We start from the raw sequence: 23880 nt of genomic DNA, 5'->3' as shown, positions 1-23880 counted from the left end.
CTCTTTCCAATTTCTATGCCTCTGTTATTCTTCGTCCTTCTCTACACCTCATTATTCAACCACATCCCACTCACGATCTTGTCACCTTCGATTCTCATCATCAATTGGTATATTCTTCTTCTTTTCCTCAATTCTGCATGCATGTCCTTTCTCTTATTATTCATCTATCTATCTATCTTCTTTTATGCACAGGTTGATAGGTTGAACTCTGAGGGTTACTATGGCGGCGTTCGATTGCTTATGGCTATTTATAAAGTTTTTTACAATTATTGTAAACTTAATAATATTCATCTTCATCATTCCAATTTCACTCTCTCCTATGACACCAATATCCCTCGTCAGGTATATATATATATATTCTCACTATCATTAAGGATTTCAATTCGATCGATCCACTTGATCTTCACAAAACTTCATTAACCAATTCATAAAAAAACAAAAGAATGTTGAGTTCTTCAATCAAAACTTTTTTTTTTGTTTTCTAACTAGTGCCTTTAAGGTATTTGTTAAATAGATCGATTTGTTTTTTATTTTGATTACCGTGTCAAGTATGGATTAAGTTTTTTATTTTGTGTTTCAGAGTGGACTTTCGGGTTCTAGTGGGATTGTGTGTGCTGCTTTGAACTGCTTTCTTGATTTCTACAAAGTCAGGCATCTGATCAGGGTGGAGGTGAGGCCTAACCTTATCCTTGCCGCAGAGAATGAACTTGGAATAGTTGCCGGTCTTCAAGATCGGGTGGCACAAGTTTACGGTGGCCTAGTTTACATGGTACATTGTTTAATTTCGATCCAAGCATTCATTTTCTGATGTGTATAATGAATACTGATTAATCGTGTGATGTGACCTGCTCTGCTTTTGTAGGACTTCAACAAGGAAAACATGGATAAACTCGGGTATGGAATTTATATACCCATGGATTTGAGTCTGCTCCCACCTCTATACCTGATCTATGTTGCAAATCCCAGTGACTCCGGGAAGGTTAGTGTCATGGAATGTCTTAATCTTTGTTATTATGGAATGAACTCTGCTTGTACCCTTTACAGTAGTGCTATTACATCTAATTTGCATGTTCTGTTTCTTGCTAATATGTTAAGATACATTTCATTAGCTTACATAAATTTTCAGCTCCTTATCCCTGAAATAAGAGATGTCTCTGGTAATATATGCTCTGAGGATAAGAAGAGTCCTTTAATCTGTTTTATTTGATTGCTAATGCCATGTTTGGTTTCCCGTTGGCCTAATGCTTTCTCCCGTTCCTATGCTGCATGACTGTGATATTCTAAAAGCTAGAAATTGTTGATTAGGTAAGCATGAGGTGCCACTGATTTGTTTATTTTCAAGGCCTCTTAGTCATCATTATATACTACCATTGTAAAGGATGTTGGAGATAGCACTAAAAATATAGTGCGATATTCTGGGCCAACACTTCTAATAAGAGCATGAGAAACTTCACTCTTAATTTGCTTTTTCATATCTAAAATTTAATTTATCTAATCTTGACATGTAGGTCCATAGTAAAGTACGGCAGAGGTGGCTTGATGGTGATGAGCTCATCGTGTCATCAATGCTTGAAGTGACAAATATCGCGGAAGAAGGAAAGACAGCATTAGAAGAGAAGAACTATTCCAAACTAGCAGCTCTCATGAATCGAAATTTTGACCTGCGAAGGTAATTATGATTTTTTGTGTGTCCTTATATATAGATGCAGCTGGCCATATAGTTTTTATGACCGATAACATTGAAAATCAAATAATCAACTGTGAAACTTAAACATCAATTTACATATTGATAGGTAGGCCTTAGTTCTTTGGTCCACCAAAAGCTCTACAATATGACCAGTAGACTAATTCATGAATACAAATAAACATAATCTAAAAGTACTACATTCCCAGTCGGCTTTTAAAAGTTTCGAACATCATAGTCAAGGGCACAACATCTAATACAAAACAAGGCAACAATTATCCACAAGAAAGGCGTCATGTAGACAAGCTTCATGTCGCCTTCCTAACTTTCAGATAATTTGCAAATTTTTAAAGAGAGAGGAGGTTGTCACATAGACTCATTGAGGAATTAATAAACAAATGGGTAACAAAAAATATTTCTTTAACTTTGAAGTCTTGCATATGTGAATGTGCTTTGAAAGACACGACAGACCGCATCTCATAATCATGTCAAGCTTAGAACCACAACTAGTATGGCAAAATCTCAAGGATGGGGCGGGGGCTCCCTCGCTTAATTTCCAAACAAATGAGCAATGGGTCCTCTCACCTAACACTAGGATAAAGGAGCTATTCTATCCCTTGGATTGTTTAAACAAACATTTTTCCTTAATGGTATGTTTGGATGAAGAATTTTGGAGGGAAGACTTATTTTTCTTTTCTAAATTACAGAAGCTATAAAATGTTTCCAAAAATCATTTAACTTTGATTGAAATGTTATATAATCATCTATCATGTATGTTATTCTTTCAAAAAATTTAAAATATCAAAACAGTCAAATATATACCAAAATATAGATTTAGTTTTCTAAAGTCTTTCAATCCAAACATACTTACAATATTCTACGGGGTGAGCCCTTCTGATGTCACAATCAATAACTGTAGTGCATGGATTAGTTCACTATATCTTGTTTTATTAAGGAATTGCAAATCATGAATATTGTTTACACACCAACTAAGGAAAATTATGAGGAAATTGAGTTTTATGGAGTTTTTCTAATAACTTTTCTTGTTGGTATATATATTGTACAGATTAATGTTCGGAGATGATGCACTGGGTGATGTGAACATAAAAATGGTAGAGGTTGCTAGAAAGGTTGGAGCCGCCTCAAAGTTTACAGGTAGTGGAGGAGCTGTTGTTGCATATTGTCCCGAGGGAACTTCTCAAGTAAAACTTCTTGAGGATGAATGTCATAAAGCAGGATTTGTTTTGATACCTCTTGAACCTTTTCCTTCTTGTTTAAACGAAATAGACTTGAAAACCATGCAGATGTAATGTACTAGTCTAATTTTAAAGGTTTGAAAACTTGTTCTCAAGAACAAGCATTTTCATGCCTTTAATTATGAGCTCGAATTTTGAATAAGATTCGTACAGTTGGCAGATTGGGACATTAAAATAGTAATATATTTTTACTAAAGAAAAATATATTAACTCTTATAAAATAAATAATTATAATGACTAAACAAATTTAAAATACATGAAAGTTTTTACAAATTACAATTATCTTCTACAAAAGTTTACATTCTTAAAATGTTTAATAATTTTTCATTGTCAACATTATTAAAGAGAGAAAGGTAGAAATATGAATATTTGGAAAGGTAGAACTATAAAACTTTATGGATGTATAAAATAAAAATAATAATATTATGATGTTTTTTTTTCTTTTAGGGGAAGAGACCTACTACTAATATACTAGATCAGTCTTTCGATTCTAATGTTTTTTTATCGGTGAATTCAAAAATTAAAATAAAAACATAGATATTTTCTCGTGCACATTAATAATCAATGTTTCAAAATTGAGGTTAAATAACTTTTGTACATGCACATGAGGAGCATAGTGAATACTGAAGTTTTCTAAAATGGATAAATAACTTTTACGATTTAATGTGTATTTGTTGCTAATTTGTAACTTTAAAATTGTATTTTATCCTACTAAGTAGAGTTAACTACATGTTGTAGTGTTTTGTTATATATTATAACATAATTACGGATTTCATCTATGTCATAAAGATTTGATAAAGTTGACTATTGACCGTCTAATGCAACTCTCTCCTTTTATTCGGATTTTAGATCGATTATGCTTATCTATACAGTCTCATGCAATTCTCTCCTTTTATTTAGTCTTTAGATCGATTATGCTTGTCTACACGGTTAAACAGGTTTAATTTATAAAGTCAATTATTTTATTTTATTTTACTAATTTATAAAGTCAAGAGTTTTGAAGTTGACAACTTATGTTATGACTTGCCATTGCTACTAGTCTAAACGTGAGACTACAAAAATGAAGGGCACTGCTTTCCTGGTCATTGCTATAAAAGAACATCCTTGTTTTTGGAAATATGCATCTACACAAATTCAATAGGTTTTTTGGATGCACACTTTCATAGTAATATTTGAGGAGAAGAAAGTAGCATCCAAAAAAACTCTTTCACAAATGATGACCAACATGGCTTGGTACATGAGAAAGGTTCTGGAAACAAGACAAAACTGGGTCCACATAGTTATTGATATCTATTTGTGATTTGACTTCTACACTTAAACATGTAATGATTTTAGAAAATCTTTTGAAAGTGAATTTATTTATAAACAACACTAGCAAAATCATATTTACCTTTACATTTTAGTTAACTTAGTTACATTATCCTTCCATTCCTTTTTACATATATTTTTGTGAAATAATTTTTTGTTGCTGATGTTTTAATCTTCAAAGCAACATTAATTATTGTTTAGTCAATAATACCTTAATTATTATTGCACGGAGAGAAATAGATAAAAAAAATATACTGCAGGAACAAGACAATTAATTCTACTAAAAATAACAAAATTTATTGATCTTATTAATATGTGTAAATAACATTAAACCGATAACTAAAAAGTAACAGATAAAGTATTTGTTAACAAGCCCACCAAGAAATCTTACAAGGGTTTCTTACAATAAATTCATAATATCATATCTTCAAGCATCATGTGAAGTAATCATCACGAAGTAAGAATAGCAAATAAAAAAGAAAAGCAGTCACAAACCACACAATAGTAAGAGTAATAAATTGAAGAGCTTCGAACACACAACTATTGAGTAAAAGAAAAAACATACAGACCTACAGAACTACCTTCTCAATCTTTACATTCATCATAAGCTACTTAAAATTGCATGGCTCCAGCTAAAAGTTGGATGCTTTTAAATACAATCAATCAATGATAATCTAAAACTATTTAGTATTTACCAATCTGCCAAAGGTCTAATCTACTTGACATCACTGCATTTAATGAGTTACAATTAATGTAATTGGTTATTGAATGGTGTTGAGCATCCTTTCAACTTGACATTCATTACCAATAGAAATAGAATGATACACAATAGAACTTGTTTCAATCATCATAGCATAAAACTTGCATGAGTTCAAGTGGTGAAATCCAGATTGGTAGATCAAACAAAGATTGTTTAAATTGTTGTTCTTGTTTAAAGCACATTCCTTCTGCTACATCGCATAAATTTGAAATATTGTGAATGATTGCTTCCTGAGCTTCCACCTGCAAGTTTGTGAGTACTATGTTTAAAGTGACAAACTCATCAACACTATTCACTACATTTGCAATTAAATCACACTATTAAATCAAGTTAACAAGTCTATGATTCTGCAAAGGATGTTCCAAGGCCAGAAAGAATGGCTACAAAATAAGTATTTGTTGTATACATTGATTGAGTTTAATAATTATACACACCGACACGGCACTCTAATCCAAACCCAAACAATCAATCCTATCTTATCTTACCCATCATTTCTAAAAGTATTATACAAATATTGACATAGTAAAATATGATCAAAGCTTTTTACAAAGCATGTTTTACACGTCGGCTCATAGTAATTAAGTTCATATCGATTTTGTTCATAAACTTATTTAAGAAGCTCACAGAAATAACTTGAGATAAATCATAAAAGCCAATGTGCCAAACACTAGCATAAATATTTATTAATATTTCTAGGTTCTTCCAATTCCAAACGCTCCTAATGTAATTTCAAAATTACTAGAAGACTAACAAAGTTTCCTATGCAGTAAATTAGACAAACTAGGTTTACAGCTGAAACTAAAAGCAACAAAATTGATGCAATTTATTGTCAATTGAATTTTATCATACACACATTATATTATTCACATAAATAACTCACTTGAAACTCCTAAATCTAAAGAGACAAAATAATGATTTTTTTTCCCCAAAAAATGAAAAATACAAATGTCAGACCCACTTCGTAATTATCCTAAAGATTTATAATTTCTTGAATATTATGACAAATAGAGATCAAATTAATAAACGGTAGCTACAATACGCAAATCTCAGACTAAGTTAGTAATTGCCTCAATTTCGTTTCAAATTTTTTTGGGGGGGTATTAGGTACAAATTGGGAAGAAAGAGAAATTTGTGAAGTTACCTGGAAGAGAAGATCATCGAGGAGAGATGAATGGGAGGATGAAGAAGTAGAAGGAAGAGATAGGGTTTGCTCTAGTTGTCGTTGTTGTTGAAGCTGAGTTGAAGAAGAAATATGCAATGAACGCAAGGTGTTCGACAAATTTTCCCACTGAACAATTTCGTTTTGGTACTTTGATTTAAGCTTCAATAGAGTCCGTTTCTTCCGTTGTTTTCGTAATTTGTCGGCAGCTTCCTGATCCGGCTCCGATGAGGGTTCCGGCGGTGGAGGATTGAGTCGACGGCGCTTGCGTTTGTAGACGAAGCCGTCGTCGTAGCAAAGTTCCCATTCGTCGTCTTCGGATTCCATTCAAAAATTGAAATGAGGGAAAGGAAGGAAGAGATAGGGTTTGCTCTAGTTGTCGTTGTTGTTGAAGCTGAGTTGAAGAAGAAATATGCAATGAACGCAAGGTGTTCGACAAATTTTCCCACTGAACAATTTCGTTTTGGTACTTTGATTTAAGCTTCAATAGAGTCCGTTTCTTCCGTTGTTTTCGTAATTTGTCGGCAGCTTCCTGATCCGGCTCCGATGAGGGTTCCGGCGGTGGAGGATTGAGTCGACGGCGCTTGCGTTTGTAGACGAAGCCGTCGTCGTAGCAAAGTTCCCATTCGTCGTCTTCGGATTCCATTCAAAAATTGAAATGAGGCAAAGAGAGCGCGCGGAGTTTTCACTTTTCAATTTCAATACTCTCTTTCCTTTTTCTACTTCTATTCTATTTCACTATTTATTTATCATAATTAATTTTTATTGGGTGTTATTTTCCTTTCTTGTGTGTTTTTTTTTATTTTTTTCAAAATAATTATAAAATTATAGTTTTGGTTATTTTATCATTACTATTACTAATTTCCAAGTAAATCAAATGGCCATATTGACCTTAAATAATATATTTAAGAGATAAAGACAATTTATTGAATAACATTCACACCTATCATTTTGGTGGTCTAGGATCCCATATGAGGAGGGGGCAACTTTATTTATTTAACATGTATATTGTCAATTTAAAAATTATACAATCATGTTATCTTTATAAAAATGTTATTGTGGAATTGGATAAAATATAGAGACGAAAAATTTTATTATGATTTTTTACTTTGGTGTTTTCAATTTAACCTTTGTCTATCTTGTTAGATGTAGTATTTTCTTTATCATTATTTAGAGGTTGATGCTTCTTATTGTTAAGACTTGTTTAAGTGTTTGTAATTTTGTTTCTCATTTTCTTGTGATATTTAATATTTGGAACAATTTAATTTGATATTTATTTTGCCTTTTTAAAAAGATATTCACCCATATCAAACAAATTAAAATCACATGATTTTAGAATCAATTTTATTTTCACAAATTTAAAGTAATTTTATGTTAGAATATTTGTTTTAATATTTTGAAAAGTAGATAATATTTGAATATAAAAAAATGAATATTTAAATTGACGAGACATTTTAAATTTAAATCACCATTGAGTTATTGTATGCTCCAAAAAAATGATTTTTTATTTGTCAAATTAATTTGTCAAATATTAAAGTATTGTTATAACTTATTACATTACTTCAAATATAAAAATAAAAAATTCATTTGTATAAAAAAATATTTAACTATTTTTTTTCATGACTAAAAAAAAAACAACTTTTTTGTCATTAAAAAAAAAAAATTTATGATTAAACCAATCTTTGAAATAAGTCATAAAAAATAATGAGGATTTGGAGTATCTAAAATCTCAAATTTTCATACTAACCAAGACAAGGTCTCTGAATACCAAAACCAGTGTCTCTGAAGACAAAACACAAGACTACATTTTCACATAATCTAAGAATTTAGAAGTGATGATGAAACCAATATCACTAACCCACCACATATCATCCTTTCTCATACCTCATTCATATTCCAATTCCAGATTCATAATCTCTTCCAAATTCCTCTATCAATTTTCAATCACAAAACCATTCCGATTTCTCTCAACAACTCCCTCCCCATACCCTCTCCAATACGAACTTATCATCAACCGTCCCGACCTCTCTAAACCCTCCTATCATCCTCCACCCGCCAAACCGAACCACTCTCCCGAACCAAACCAACCTGAAACCCTCCAAAATTGGGCCCAAACTAAGTTAACCTCCGAACCCGAATTAAACCAACCCGGTTCATCAAAACCCGAACTTGATAAAGCCATGAGGAAATACTACAATAAAAGGAGGAAGAGAATGTATGGGTCTGATTCCGATGACGATAATCGGAGAAACGATGAACAGTTTGTCGAGTTGAAACCTCAAGTTGTTGAATTTCCTACTTTGCATAAGAGAGAAGAGGAATTGTATTTTTATGATGCTTTTGCTTATCCTTGGGAGAAAGATAAACATTACAAAATGGTTTATCAGTTGGAGAAAAAGTTTTTCCCTGATCAGTGTTTAGATAAGGCTTTTCTTCAACCTGGTCAATCAAATTCAAATTCAAATTCAAATTCAAATGTTAGGAATAAGAAAGTTGGCGCTTTTGGTGTTGGTGGTGGTGGTGGAGAGAATAATAATAATAACAATGATGAAGTTGGTGTTTGTGAGAAAAAGTTGGTGTTTTTTGAGGAGAATGGGAAAGGGGAAGAAAAGGGTATGGGTAAGAAGGATGGTGGTTGTAAAGAACTTAATAGTGAGAAGAAGGTGGGAGATTTTTTTAAAGGTTTGAAGAAGGATGTTGAAGTTGTAGAGCCGTTTTTTTCTTCAAGGAGGACTGGTCTTCCGCCTGTTTGGGATAGTCAATATGGTACTGTGCTTTTGGTTAACAAACCTAAAGGTGAGTGAGTGAGTGAACTACTTTCATTTGTTGAGGTGGAAATGGAAATGGATTGTTTGCAGTCACACAATTAGAGTGGTTCGGACAGTTCATGTTCCAACTTTGTGTTTTAGACTTGTTTGCAAAGTTGGAATATGAGCTGTCTGAAAGATGAGATTGCGTGAGTGTGCACGAATCGTTGCTTTGTTATGCTTTCTAGTTGATTTACTTTTGGGGAATTACAAGAGCTAGTTAATGGCGAGTGACTGAGTCACTTTACTATTCACATTTCTTACTATGAAAATGGAAATGGATTGTCCGCTGTCACACAATCATACTATTACAGGCTTGGACTGTTCGGATGGCCCATGTTTTGAGTTAATGTTAACAAAGATGGAATAGGAGCCGTTTGAAGGCCGAGATTGTGTGACTGCGTGGTTATCATGATGGCAGGAACCCTTGCTTCAATTTGCTTGCTAGTTGATTTACTTTTAGGGAATTATTACATGAGCTAATTGTTATGTTGTGGAGTTGTTGCAGTTAAATTTAATGTATGCAAGTTTTAGGAAATAATAACTATCATTGGTAGTTGGTACACTACACTACTCATGATGACTGAATGACCTACACTTTTGATGAAAATGTTGTTATTGCCATATGCCTATTCTGCAACATTGAGTGATTTTTGATGTTGTATAGGCTTCATTGTTTTCCTGGTTTCATTTTCGTTGATCTCGTAGGGTAGGAGTTTGATTGAAATCTTTGTTTATTTGGTGAATATTGCTGCAATGATTTTATTCAATTTTTCAATATGCAACAATATGTTCTTAAACGTGGTAGTTTTAAAATGCTTGAAAGTGTTTTTTCTTTGGATGTGTTGATCAATGAAAATGAAAATAAAATTTTAATTTGTGGCAGGTTGGACTTCATTTACAGTTTGTGGAAAGCTGCGTCGCCTTGTCAAAGTGAAAAAGGTTCTTTTCCACAGTACACATGTATTTAAATTCACATTTTATGTAGACTTACAGTATTAATTATTTACAGGTAGGCCATGCTGGAACCCTTGACCCAATGGCTACTGGTTTATTGATTGTTTGTGTTGGCAAATCTACAAAACTGGTGGATAGGTGATTGTTGAAGTTAAATAGAGATTTGTTTCCATTTGATTCTCAAGTTTTGGAGCCTGTTTCACAATATTACAATTTTTGTTTTAGTTAAAAATGTTTGATCTGATTTTTATTTTTTTTTATGCTTCAGATATCAAGGAATGGTTAAGGGTTATAGTGGAGTTTTCCGCTTAGGGGAGGCTACTTCAACATGGGATGCTGATTCACCAGTGAGTTAATCTGTTTTTTATTTCTCATGTATAAGTTTATGAACCAGTAAATGAAAAGGAAAATCAATTGGAAATTTTTTAAATGAAAATGTAGTTTTGCCTATGAAGTTGCAGATTCCAAATTCACGTATAAACTATGAAGTACTGATGCAGTCGCAGACACCGAACACGACACTGGCATGTCGACACTGACGATAATTTGAAAAATAGAACTAATTGAATGTAACTATATTTGTCAATGTCGTGCTGGTGTCGGACACCAGACACCTTCAATTTGAAATGTCACTATGTCTGTGCGAAACATAACAGATGTTGAATACTGTCAAATTTAAAGACTGAATTAAAGCATTAGTACATTAGTGGATTTCTATCTGATGTCATACATACACAATTGACAAATGTGCTCGTTAAGACTTTTAAATAAAGAGCTGAAAAAATTGATTGTCGGAGTATGCAATTCTTTCCAGCTTTATACTAATACAACTTGTATGTCTTTTTAATACATCTGTAATATTCTGTAATCATATTTGGTGCTTGAACCTTGATCGACTTTAATATAGTGAAAATGGTGTATTAAGAGCAATTTGAATCATTATACAAGTATTATTGTGGATGAAGAATATCAATTCAAGCTTGGATTAATTCATGTGAATCAGTGTAATGTGACTTATGATAAGCAGACCTAGAAATTAAAATTCATATGGCAATTTTTTTATTTTATTTTAACTGCATGCAATTTTTTCACTCATAGGCGCCAGCTTAATATGTAGGTCATTCAACGTGAGCCATGGGAGCACATCAAAGATGAGGACATAAAGAAAAGTGCCTTGTCCTTTTGTGGAGAGATTTGGCAAGTTCCTCCTATGTTCTCTGCTATTAAAGTAAGAACACTTACCATTCTTGAACCATTTAATTTTCATAATTTCTTTGAAGTTTTGAAGTTGAATGATGTCTGAGCTAATTTATATTCATGGTATTAAATATGTCATTTTAGTAATGATTTTTCAACTTAGACAAGCTTTTATGCATCAATATGATCAGCATTTTGCTTCACATCTAAAGCAGTTCAGCATAATTTTGTCACGTGACTTTTGTTTGTCATTTATAAAGACATGGTTTATGATGGAAGCAATTTCGTGTTTTTTGATCCATATAGTTAACATCATCCGGTACAAAAAATGCTTGTTGTTGTTGTAACCTTGTCCAATTTCTTACAAGTATCACTGCTTTGTGATAGGTTGGAGGTGAAAAATTGTATGAGAAAGCAAGGAGAGGAGAAAGCATTGAACTTTCACCTAGACGAATTTCAATTTTCCAATTCGACGTAGAGCGTAGCTTGGACGACAGGTAACTTGAGAGCCTCCATATTTTGTACCCCTTTTTGCCTTTGAATCAAGATATAGGTTGACCATTGATAGAAGTTGATATCAACACCAGTAAAGATCAATACCATTGCACTTATTGACTATCTGTCATGACCCGAAAACTAAACGTCGTGACCGACGCACAAGCTATACTCTTAGTCTGACAAGCCTATCAACTAACTTAACAATTAAGAAAATAAATAGTTATAAATAACCATTTCGAAAAATATATAATTTTTCTCTAAATTCGACAAAGTATCCTCTGTAACTTCAATGTTTCTAAATTTATAAAATCCCTATTTACACTTTTAACTAAGTCATACCTCAAAGAGGATAATCGAAATATTTAATATATTTCCCAAAAAGATTTTCTAGACTCAAAATAACTGCAAAATACACTACGATTCAATAAACTTTACAAAAAGAGTCATCGGTCATAGCGGCCTACCAAAAAAAAAAATGATCGAGATTTGAATCTACTAACAACTTGCTACTCACTGCTTGTGAATCTGGAAAAAAATGAACAACATGATTGAGTAAGTCACAAAGACTTAGTGAGGAGACAACAACCACCACCAACTAGAAGGGAAACACAAAATTGCATGAAAAATTGTTTTTACAATCTTGCGACAATTATACTAAACAATACTGCAAAAAATATAGGTAACTCTCAAGTAAAGTATACACCCGATAAAATAATTAAACTTATAATTTAGCCGTTCAGATAGAAATTTTAAAAATCTAATTTATAGAAAAGTGAAATCACAATGAACAACCAAAAAAACTCATAGGAAATCAAACAAGTTAAAAATATATCACTAATATTCTAACGAATTTGAGTATCCGGTACGACCTTTGCTAACGAATCTGAGTATCAAAAATATTCTCAAGACTTTAGAAAAATTACTCTAGAGTTTAGCTAACTCCAGGAAACTATAAAAATTCTTTAAATCTACTTTAAACACAAAAATAAGATGTTTAAACAAACTACATTTTTTTCTAGAGATTCATACTAGCATTGGAGTTGTGTATTTACCTCAAAGAATTGTTACTTTTCTTCTTCATTAACTCACTAACCCTAACCCCAAAATTCTAACCAAGAGTATTTGTAGGAGTATGAGAAGTTATGCTCTTGGGGATGTCAAATTCATTATAAGGGTTGATGGTTTATGTGTTGTGGAGTTAGAAGAAGCAAGGAGAAAGAAAGAACAAAAAGAAAAATGGGGGGAGGGTTATATGTATATACTATTAAAAATAAAATTAAAATAAACGGTGCGTTTCACTGCCAAGCCCTTTGCTAGTAATAATTTCATCAATAAAATAGAACCGATGTTATCACGAGCATTCATAAAATCCAATTTGAGTACAAATCTTTAGGATTTGACCCCTATTCCTACAACATGAGCAATTTACTTTAGAGAGTAAACTAAGCAATCTTAACAGTTGATGAGAAAACAGATGATATTTTAATACATGCATAATTTGTTATGCATGCGAGTAATGTTAACTGTTGAGAAAAACATATTATGCATCACTGTTCTCATAAAAGTGAGCTTTCTCCTCATAAAAATGTATATTGAAAATTAAATTTCTAGAATTTGTAGTTGATTTTTTCATTTTGGCCCTGACATACTTGTTCCATTTTTCCAGACAAAATTTGATTTTTAGAGTGACTTGTTCTAAAGGGACATATATTCGGTCACTCTGTGCAGATTTTGGGAAGGCTCTTGGCAGGTATTATGTTGCAGTAGTTTATATAATTCCTTATAGAAAACTTTTTTTTCTGCAATTAGAACAACATCAAAGTTGTGTTGCTAATAAATATATTGTTGACCATTGATTTACTTCGATTTTTGTAGCTGCGCACATTTAACGGCTCTCCGAAGAGATTCAATCGGTAAAATTGCCTTGTCCATTGACATTCGATTCAAGATTAATTCATATTCTTTATGATCTATGTGTGTAGTGGACATAGCTAGTTAGTAACTGTAATGAAATTCTTGTTCAGGACAATATTTAGCTGATGATGCATGGGACTTTCAAGACCTGGAAGAGACTATCACCAAAACTTATCTTTAACTTCTCTGTTTCTCCTTCCTGTGACATGCAGTTTTCATTTTTGGTAAACATGTTTATGAGACTGATTTATAAGCACCATATGGCCCTTTCTGGAATTCTTTAATTTTCAGAATTTATGTCTGACTTGGTTTGTAAAATTGAGGAAAAGGGTCTGTAAAATTCGTTCATTCATTATTTATTTTTATTAACATTTCATTTTATATTCTCTATATAACATCCCTTGGTTAGACAATCATAACTGAATTATTAGACAATTGTGTTATTGCATCAATTACTTTCATATTGAATTTAAGTGTTTCCTTCATGAACTGACCTATTGTATGTATGTGCATCAAAAGCTGCATTTGAAATAGTGTTTTTTTTTTGTTTTTTGTAAAGTAAAAGATATAGCCACAACGAAGGAAAAGTCACACTACTAACATAAACTGACAAACAATATGTTCAACAGTAAAATACAACGTTTTGCGAGGAACTAAGTCCTCGGAAAGGGCATGGCAAACAGTGAAATTCTGCATCCACGCCATCTGCGAGGAACAAGGTTCTTGCAGACTACCTTGGACTTTACGAGTCATCAATCACATGCAGTGCAAGTCAGTTTTGCTTCCAGGAAAATTTGAAGGGGAGTCACCAGTCAAGATGACACACTGATTGTTGTAAAAACAATTCATACTACTTTTGAAACAATTCATACTACGGACATCCACTTAAATCTGTCACCTACAGATTTTATAAAATACAATTTTGTCCTTTTAATTTGATAAAATTTTAAAATATTCGAAACTTTTAAAATGACAATTTCCAGAATTTTTGAACTATAAAAAATTCTAAATATTTTAAAACTTTTCAGAAATTTTAAATTTTCGAAATAAGGATTACATTTCAAAATTTGAAAAGTTTCAAAAGTTTTTAAATTTGGAAAGCTTCGAAACTTTTCAAATATGGAAAGTTTTGAAATTTGCCTATTACGCAAGTTTCCAAATAGGGAAAGTTTTGAATTGTTCAAAAATTTTAGAAATTGTCATTTTGAAATATTCGAAGCTTTCGAATATTCTGAAAATTGTCAAATTAAAAAGAAAAAAATTGTATTTTCATATGGATTGGAGTGACAGATTTAAGTGAGGGAGTGCATGGTAGAAAACTCAATATTTAAATCAATAGACCCTTAATACTATGCCCGTGCAATGAAGGCCCAAAACATATAAGTTCATACGAAAGGAACAATGCTGTGGAAAAACGTGCCTAAGTATATAAAATCAATAAGAAGTAATAGAGTGATAATCAGAGACATTTCTATGTAGATTGTTGAGTAATTTTCAATTATCTTACCAATATTCATTTTAATCATCAAAGAAATTAAAATAACAAATAATTTCATATACAAAAAGGTTTTAAGAAAACTAACAGTCAAATAAGTTGAGGTCTAAATTGATCTAAAAGTTGGACTATGTTTTCTTTGATATGATTAAATATATCAATGATGCTTCATGGTGCTACAAACATTTGAGTGCAAAGCTAACCTAATGTATTTTTCAGCTACGTGAGTAAATAGAACGATATTAAGATCCTCTTATGTCTAAGTATTTATTATTTCTATTCTACTTAAGTTAAAAATATTTATTCACTTTTTTGGTTCAAAGTCGTATCGTATGACTAAGAGTTTTGGGTTAGTTTAACGTGTCCATTAACTAATTTACCACATTAGCTACTAGAATTTTATTATTTAAATGATTTCATTATTTAATGAATTCACACCATTACACACCACGTGATTAATACCAGTTCATAATAAAATTCAACATAATCTAACAAATTGTTTTACCCAATAGTGAACAAGACAATAAACAAAGACAAGGAAGTTAGTTATAAGTCAATTACAACCACAAGTGAGAAATAAATAGATAATCTAAGTGAGTCTCTAACAGATGACTAAAGATTTGTCAACCACTATTTGCTCCAGCCAGATATACAACACCTCGCTCCAATCTTCAATGAATGAAAATGGAAGGGATGAGAATTAATATTAAATGCAGTAATGGAGGTGCAGCCAAATCAGATCTGAGACATGGTTAGAACATCAAAATCTATTTATAATACTCTGCCATTTTTCTTTCTAGGCCAACCATAATTGTAACCTTAAAAGAGGCAAGACTCAAGGGATAATATATATTCTTTAAAGCACAAAACTGTGCTTGACTTAAAAGCTACTAAATCCTAATATTATGAAGACCCAATTACTAAATAATATTTTTAGAAAAGAAGTAAGATAACTCTTATTTGTAAGAGTTATCAGTCGACCTTGGATCACCAAAAGAAAGTTCAAGCAAACATTGAAAAAAGGCATTGAGAAGGACATTGGGGGTATGAGGTAGGTCTAATGAATCAGCAATATTATCTTAAACTAGACGTTTGATCCACGCAACCAACGAGTCTATATCCCTATAGTGTCTAGGTTTATTAAAAATATAGAAGAATTTAATTGAAATACAATATTGAAATCAAAATTGTCCTATATCCTCATGTAAAATCACTTTTAATTGGACAACATGCAAGAGTTGTCATAGTGGTAATGCCATAAATTTTTTATACATGAATGCTTTAGTTTGCTCGAATTATATATAATAGTTCTACTATTATCTCCCATGATAATATCTCAAAATTAATAATGTATTGAGAATTATTGAATATTAATGGTGCATTGAGAATCACTGAACATTAATAGTACATTGAAAATGAACAACATTAATGATGCTTTGAGAATTAAAGTGCATTAAAAATCCGTTGAAAATTGTTGACAATTAGTGATTCATTGAAAATAGACCAATATTAATTGTGCCTTGAGAATGACTAAAGAGTAATGGCTACATTGTATTTATGTGAGTGCATTGAAAATAGTTGTGTATTATCGATGCATTGGAAATAACTAAGTATTAATGATACATTGAAAATTGTTGAGATTAATTGTGGATTAAGAATGACTAATAATTAATACTACTTTTAAGACTTTATAAAATGTGTGGTAGGATTATACTACATCTTTAGTATTAGCTAGGCACAATCGCTAATTTCATGTTTTTGATTGGATCGATTTAAACTCGAACTAGAATAAGTTGAGTTAAAATACAAGTTGAATTTATTTAAGTGATCGAATTTTCAAATTTACCCGTACTCATGAACACACTTAATTACTAATTTTGGTATTTTCGTATGAAAGGTAATAAAAATTATCTTCCAAATTATCAATCCAAAATTATCAGTTATACTCAATTGTACGAAAGTTTCAAAATTATAAGAGGAGTCAAATTTTGAATAATAATCAAATCAGTTATACACTTAAAAAAATCTTAATTATAACAGGATTACTATTCACATTTTGGGTTATGTATTTACAATGTAAAAAATAGAATTTTTAATGTTAGGACAAACACCAAAGTTCATGGAACGCTAATAGAATATTTACTAATTTATTATCAAAAGTAAAAGTAAAAGTTGAACTCCCATTTTGGTGAAATATGACTAGTGGCAGTGGAGAAAAGTTTTCCTATGGATGTCAAAAATAAACACACATAGAAGTTTGACTCTAGAGTTTCACATGAAGGTGCTACAAAATAATTATTTTAGCTAAGGAATGTAAAGAAAGGTTAAAAAAAAATAGGATTAATCATAACCAACCTCGACCATCCTTTGTTTCTGTTGTATGTATGACTAAACTCTTTACCAACTGAATACATTTTTACTGGCCAACAAACCATTAATGCAGTATAGAACAAAATAAATTTAGTCAAAAATAAAAATTTTATATTATGAATAATTTCATAAACATTAAATACACAAAATAATTTTAAATACTCATTAATGTAGTAATATTTTAAAACATTAAATACAAAAAAAAGTTGTAGTTGTATGAAAGTTATTAATGATTGATATTGTTTTTACATATTTATCCTTCAAGAAAGAGTTAATTTATGTTATTATTATTGAATTTATTGTTTATTACAGAAAAATATGTCTAATAATTAGGGATATATACATAAAAAAATAATTGATTTACTTGAAAATAAAAAGAGACCCTTATAAAATATGACAAAAAAATAATTTCAAGAGGATATATATTTAGAGATAAATGTAGTACATAGTAATTATCGACAAATAAATTTATTTGATAGTAAAAATATATATCAATAAAAACATTTTTTTTCTTGAAAGAAATTAAAAAAAGTTAAATACTGCATTGACTTAACATTTATTAAAAACATTATATAATATTATAAAAAAGTTGATTTAACATTTATAATTACATGATGTTGAACAGTATATATAAGAAGAGCAGTTTTCATAAAAACTATATAACTACAAGAACATCATAAGTTTGTTATTAATTTATTGAGCAGTAGGATGATTTCCGTCTCCAAATTTGTGTTATCAATTTCTTTGTTTCTAACTATAATCCTTGTTTTGCAGTTTAAGGATGCTAAAAGCTTTGAGTTCTTAAAACCCAAATGCACAGTTTATGTTACCAACAACTTAACAAATGATATTCAACTTGGTGTTCACTGTAAAGACAAACATCATGATCTTGGATATAAATCCTTAAAGTATGCAGAAGATTACACCTTCACCTTAAGGCCTAATTTTTTTTTAGATACAGTCTTATACTTTTGTGGATTTACATGGAAAAATGAATTACATTATTTTGATATTTATGTACAAAAACGAGATGAGGATAATTGCAAAAAAGAATGTCACTGGAATGTAAATGAATATGGACCATGTAAGGTCAAGAATACTTCTGCAGAATGCTTTCATTGGAAAAAAATATAAAACTTTATTCTCTTAATAATCTATGTATTTTTCAATGAAATCTATGTAGACCAAAGAATAAAAATAATGAAATACCATATTATATTATAAGTTATTTCTATTGTGAATCATTATGTATTCATCGTTTCAAAATGTGAGTTTGATCTTAGTTTCTCTCTCAAAATTTCCTTCTTATTTATTTTGATGTAAAAAGATTTTTTGAATTGTATGATTTTCTTATACAAATGTTAATTCATTCAAAGGTTAATCGTATTTCATAAAATCTAAAAATTTCCCTTTTCCTTTCGTTTTTTCTTGTTTCTGACCCTAGTCACATTCTACCTTATTGTTGAGATTAATTTCAGCCCTTTGATACGTGATGTTAGTGCCTCAACTCAATGGTGCACACTAAACCTAGTTTTGAAAGGCATTAGATTTAGTATGAAATTTTTATTTAATACGAAAATATTACAATTAAAAATAAGTTTAATTGTAGTTTTAGTTCATCTATTTATACTGATTTATGAAATTAGTCCCTTTATTTTAAAAGTTGACAATTTTAATTCTTCCATCTGATTATTTTAGTTCAAAAATCTGAGGGAGGGTCTAAAACTGTCGACTTTTAAAATATGATGATCAATATCGTGAATCAATATAAATATAAGGACTAAAACTGCAATTAAACCTTAAATATAAATATATATATATATATATATATATATATATATATATAATTAAAGCTTTTTCACTTCTTAAAAAAACTTTTATGCAATAAAAAATAATTATTGCAACTTTCAAAAAAACTAACAAGGGATAGATAGAAAATTATTATATTCAATCATATCTTTGTAAATTAGTACAATTTAGAATATGTTATACTATTTTCTTATGTTTTATTAATTTATGGGGTTAATGTTTATGATGCATATTATATCGTACCTCAATAATTTTTTCCTATTATATTTGTGGTTTTTTTTATTACATTTTATTTTATTGTCAAATTTTAGAATTTGTTTTTAGTTTTGTAAAGTTTAGCCGGAAAATTCATACAATAAATATGAAAAAAATAAATGTTTTAAGTTCGAACATGTGTCAAACATATCAATTGTATATGTAGTTACACTATGAATTGTATTTATGAAAATATTGATAAATGGTAGATAGTTATTGGTTATATTAGTTTTTAGAGATTATAAATTTCATTATTTTTATGTTGTTTTTTTTTTAATTAAAAATACTACGGAATTAATGGATTTTTTTTTATTGTGATTAGTTTTACATTTGCATTGCATTTTAAACAACCCCTTTAATTTCATTAGAGAGTCTCCCAACAAATTTATTGAGAGTATTTTAATTTTAAAATTTTCTCTTAAATGATAAATGTTTAATATTTTATTTTTTTCAATAGTAAACAATTATAATAATATTTATTAGTGTCATTATTATTAATAATAATATTTTCTTTTCCAATAGTCACCTTTTTTGTTTTTAAATTAAATAAAAAAAAGGTTACGAATATAATGAAATTACAAAAACATAAAAAAAAATATTTGGAGTCCTTTAAAAATATATATATTATACTAGAACAAAATATTGTTTTTATCATATTTGCAAATTTTGTTACAATTGTAGATATTTTATTGTTTTATACTATTAACATCGATGTTGTGACTTGTAAGTTTGTTTACAGATTCATTTTTTTATTTTTTTTATTTTAGCAATTTTAAATTGTATTATTCTTATTCGATATAATTTCTATCAATTTAAATTAAAGAATATAGTTTTAGTAAAAAAAAAATATTTTGTAAAAATATTTGAAAACAAAACTAACTTATAAAAAACTAATTTTGATGCCTAGACGGTACAAAATAGCTAGAATGATTAAGTTTGAAGATATCTCCTCTAACAGAAAAGCAATTAGTTGATGAGCCACAGGCCACATAATGGGTTGAACTGGAGGGATCCTCATGAGCCCAAAGCCCACGAAACCCTTCTTCCTTAATCATCATTCGTTCAATACCTGAAATGCTTACATAGCCTCTTCTACCCATTTTAAACATTTGACTTATAATTTCTAAAAATGTTCTAAAATAACCTATCAATCTCATAAAACCATGCAAGCCTTTAATAGTCCATGTTGATATAACATGAAATTTTTTACTCAATATCCCATATTTAACTTTTACCTCCACAAATGTTAAGAAAACGACGATTTTGTCTTTGTATAAATCTTAAAATTTGTAAATAAAAAAATTTGGTACTTACCGAAAAGTGAAGAAGTTTTCCGACAAACCGCAACTGTAACAATTTTATTTTTTTAATTTTCTGGTAGTATACAATTTTAAGCTTCTGTACTGAAAAACCTTTTTTTAAAAGGTTTTCGAGATACACCTTTTTATTCTTCTAGTATATATTTTTAATCTTTTGTACGGAAAACTTTTTTTAATGGTTTCCGTTACCCACATTTTAACGGTCATAAAATTATTATTAATAATAAATTAAAAAGAAGTTAACATTCGTAAATTAATAAATAAAAAAAGATAACGGTCATTAATTTATTATTATTAATAATAAATTAATAAAAAAAATAATAATTATAAATTTATTATTATTAAATTATGAAACTAATATACTGATGACACCTTGACACAAGCAACCGTGAACTAGCAAAAAAAAAACTCAATACCTGTAACATATTGTGTTGACTTCAAATTTGTTAAAGACGTTACATATTATATATTGTGTTGACTTAACATTTATAATTTCATAAACAAAAAATTCTCTTACATGACGTTGAATAATAGTACGTATATATAAAAGGAACATTTTTCATCAAAATTATACATAACTAGATAGAATATCATAGGTTTGAATATATGAGCATAAAATAATTTATTGCAGAAGAAGATGGTTTTGGTCTCCAAATATGTGTTATCTATTTCTCTATTACTAACTATTATCGTTGCTTTGCAGTTTGATGGCTCTAAAAGCAATCTGCTCCAAAAACCAAGAGTAACCGTTTTTATTAATAACAACTTAACAGGTGGCTTACAGCTTGGTGTTCAATGTAAAGATAAAAATCATGATTTTGGGTTCAAAGCATTAAAGTTTGGAGAAGATTACACCTTCACCTTAAGGCCTAATTTCTTTTTTGATATAACCTTATACTTTTGTTCATTTTCATGGATGAATGGTTTTCGTTGGTTTGACATTTATGATCAAGCACGAGATCAAAATAATTGCGTACATCAATGTCACTGGAAAATAAATGAGTATGGGCCATGTAAGATTAAAGAAGATTCTGTACAATGTTTTAAATGGAAATCTAATATGTTAAAACAAGGTGAAGAGAAGAGTTCTCTTAATGTGTAGCTTCATCAATGTATTTTACGATGAAGGTTATATGTGGACCAAAGATTAGAAATTATGAAATAATATGTTTCTTTCGATCTTCTTTTCTGTCTCAAAATTTCCTTTTAGTTTCTTTTGATATAAAATAGTCCTTTTAATTCATGAGACTCAACGTTATATATATATATATCAAAGTATAAGCTAATTTCCAAAATTAAATGTTATGAACTATTTTTATTGTTTTGTAGGTTAAAGATGGTGGTCAAAGCAGTTTTTTCATTAACGACAAAGTAACTGTTTACATTACTAGCACTTCAATGAATCTTCAATTGGATATTAATTATTAAGATAAAAATAATAATATTGAATTTAGAACACTAAATTTTAGAGAAAATTACACTTGAGGAGCATGTAAGTAAGGAGAAGGGTGTGTATTGAAGAATGGTTTGTTTGATGGTCCAAATATTGCATAGCAAGAATGAAAGAAATAACTAAAGTGATTGAGAAGATGCATGTAGCTTTATTTGCAATAGTTGAGAAGAAATCTGAGCCATAGTGTGATAGAAAGAAACAAGGTCAGATAATTGGTCCACTGACATTTTCCCCATTGCATTCAATTTCTCAACTGTTGCTCCCATTTGCTTTAACCGATTCTCTTGTGACACACCTAAACCCGTGTTTGACTTTTCCATATGTAATCAATTCAAACAAACAACAATTCTATTATTACATTAATTCTGCATAATTGTGTGTATTGTATTTAATTTGGTACGTACCTCGAGAAATTCAGCTCCAGCTTCAAGTTCAGACTCTTTGGATGAACATTTCCTACGCATTATAATCTTCCTTTTGTTCTCCATTTCCTTGTTTAGTTTCATAGCCTTTGGCAATGATGTTAAACTATTCAATCTCTTTTGATAAGCAATCACTGCCTTCACAAATTCCTACACAATAAGTAGCAAAGGTGTACTATATTTATTAATTAATTAATAATCCAATCTCATAAAAAGTAATTAAGAAAATGAGGAAATTAATTAACCTTGTAGGCAAAAGGGCATCCAGGGTAATCAAAGTGATCTGAATTAGGCATTCTCATACGCTCAGGGTGAAATTGCAAGCCCATAATAAATTGACCCTCTTCTGGATTATAAGCATAAGGGTCATAAAACCCTTCAATTAAACCATCATTTGCAAAAGCCATTGGAACAAAACGTTGTGCCAATCTCTTAACCCCTTGATGATGATAACTATTAACCAAAATCTCCATTTTCCCTTCTTCTAAAGAATCCTTAAACCAATCAAACAAAGGTGTGTTTTCAACAACCTTAACAACATGTCTATGACCATCATAATCATCATAGTTTATATGCATAATCACATTATTATTATTATTTTGAGGGCAATGCTCTTTTGTTATGTCTCTATAAAGGGTACCCCCACAAGCAACATTAAGGAGTTGTGAACCTCTACAAATTCCCAAGTAAGGAATGTTTCTTTGAAGACAAAGTTTGGCTAGGCTTAATTCAATGGAGTCTTTTTCTTTGTCAATGGTTGTGTCACTTGAATGAAGCTTTGTGATTTCTTCTAAGTCTTGATGAGAAAGAGTAGATTCTTGCAATTCGTACCAACAAGGGTCGATGTCTTCTCCTTCACATAGAAGAACACCATGAATTGGTTCGAAACTGTTTAATAACATGTGTACACCTGAAACACGAGGTACAATCACGGGTACTGCTCCATATCTTACTATAAGATCAAGATGATATTCCCCTGAATAAATAATAATTACATAATAAGTACATATTATAGATTGATTGATTGATTTAATAAATTAATTAAGTACTTACCCACGAAATCCACGAACTTGTTCTTACGAACTGTTCGTCTAGAAACGATTAGAACACGAGGAAGAATGAGAGAGAGATCAGAAGACATTTTTTGTGACCAAATTTGGTGATGCCACTAGCTAGGGAGTAAAGAGGCACTTGCATTCTTCGATATTTATATAGAG

At 30.2% G+C, this 23880-nt stretch overlaps 3 protein-coding genes and 1 non-coding gene across 4 annotated transcripts in view; 2 read left to right on the top strand and 2 right to left on the bottom strand.

The window, feature by feature from the left end:
* The window catches only part of LOC101503341 (glucuronokinase 1), a 3292-nt gene extending 193 nt beyond the window's left edge, over positions 1-3099 (top strand). Inside the window, exons 1-6 of the mRNA XM_004489140.4 lie at positions 1-107; positions 193-342; positions 581-769; positions 863-979; positions 1509-1669; positions 2751-3099. The exon at positions 1-107 is cut by the window's left edge and continues 193 nt beyond it. Coding sequence (XP_004489197.1) covers positions 1-107; positions 193-342; positions 581-769; positions 863-979; positions 1509-1669; positions 2751-2994 — 968 coding nt within the window. The 3' untranslated portion in view covers positions 2995-3099. The remainder of the gene's footprint in view (positions 108-192; positions 343-580; positions 770-862; positions 980-1508; positions 1670-2750) is intronic.
* A 1654-nt stretch (positions 3100-4753) lies between these two features.
* Positions 4754-6323, bottom strand: LOC101503015 (uncharacterized). Its single transcript, XR_012161884.1, has 2 exons — positions 6150-6323; positions 4754-5250 (listed from the first exon to the last, which is right to left on the bottom strand). It is a non-coding gene; the product is annotated as an uncharacterized protein (transcript).
* A 1575-nt stretch (positions 6324-7898) lies between these two features.
* On the top strand, positions 7899-13916 carry LOC101502703 (uncharacterized). The gene is made up of 9 exons (XM_004489138.4): positions 7899-8963; positions 9861-9916; positions 9987-10069; positions 10200-10278; positions 11049-11159; positions 11516-11625; positions 13293-13376; positions 13502-13539; positions 13651-13916. The coding sequence occupies exons 1-9, from the start codon at positions 8003-8005 to the stop codon at positions 13719-13721; spliced, it is 1593 nt and encodes a 530-aa protein (XP_004489195.1). The 5' UTR covers positions 7899-8002; the 3' UTR covers positions 13722-13916.
* An 8209-nt stretch (positions 13917-22125) lies between these two features.
* On the bottom strand, positions 22126-23880 carry LOC101502401 (putative glutamine amidotransferase GAT1_2.1). The gene is made up of 4 exons (XM_004489137.4): positions 23717-23880; positions 22909-23639; positions 22646-22813; positions 22126-22552 (listed from the first exon to the last, which is right to left on the bottom strand). The coding sequence occupies exons 1-4, from the start codon at positions 23802-23804 to the stop codon at positions 22361-22363; spliced, it is 1179 nt and encodes a 392-aa protein (XP_004489194.1). The 5' UTR covers positions 23805-23880; the 3' UTR covers positions 22126-22360.

Source organism: Cicer arietinum, chromosome 2 (assembly GCF_000331145.2).
Source record: "Cicer arietinum cultivar CDC Frontier isolate Library 1 chromosome 2, Cicar.CDCFrontier_v2.0, whole genome shotgun sequence".
In the NCBI taxonomy this organism is placed as follows: Eukaryota; Viridiplantae; Streptophyta; class Magnoliopsida; order Fabales; family Fabaceae; genus Cicer; species Cicer arietinum.
Note: the sequence above shows the minus strand (reverse complement) of the source record. Positions and strands in the feature narration are given on the sequence as shown.

Excerpts from the sequence above, each read along its gene's own strand:
- LOC101502703 (XM_004489138.4), top strand. The coding sequence starts at position 8,003 with ATGATGAAACCAATATCACTAACCCACCACATATCATCCTTTCTCATA. Across the intron at positions 10,279-11,048 it reads CATGGGATGCTGATTCACCA|GTCATTCAACGTGAGCCATG; the intron begins GTGAGTTAATCT and ends CTTAATATGTAG. Across the intron at positions 11,160-11,515 it reads CTATGTTCTCTGCTATTAAA|GTTGGAGGTGAAAAATTGTA; the intron begins GTAAGAACACTT and ends GCTTTGTGATAG.
- LOC101502401 (XM_004489137.4), bottom strand. The coding sequence starts at position 23,804 with ATGTCTTCTGATCTCTCTCTCATTCTTCCTCGTGTTCTAATCGTTTCT. Across the intron at positions 23,640-23,716 it reads CAAGTTCGTGGATTTCGTGG|GGGAATATCATCTTGATCTT; the intron begins GTAAGTACTTAA and ends TTATTTATTCAG. Across the intron at positions 22,553-22,645 it reads CTGGAGCTGAATTTCTCGAG|TCAAACACGGGTTTAGGTGT; the intron begins GTACGTACCAAA and ends CATATGGAAAAG.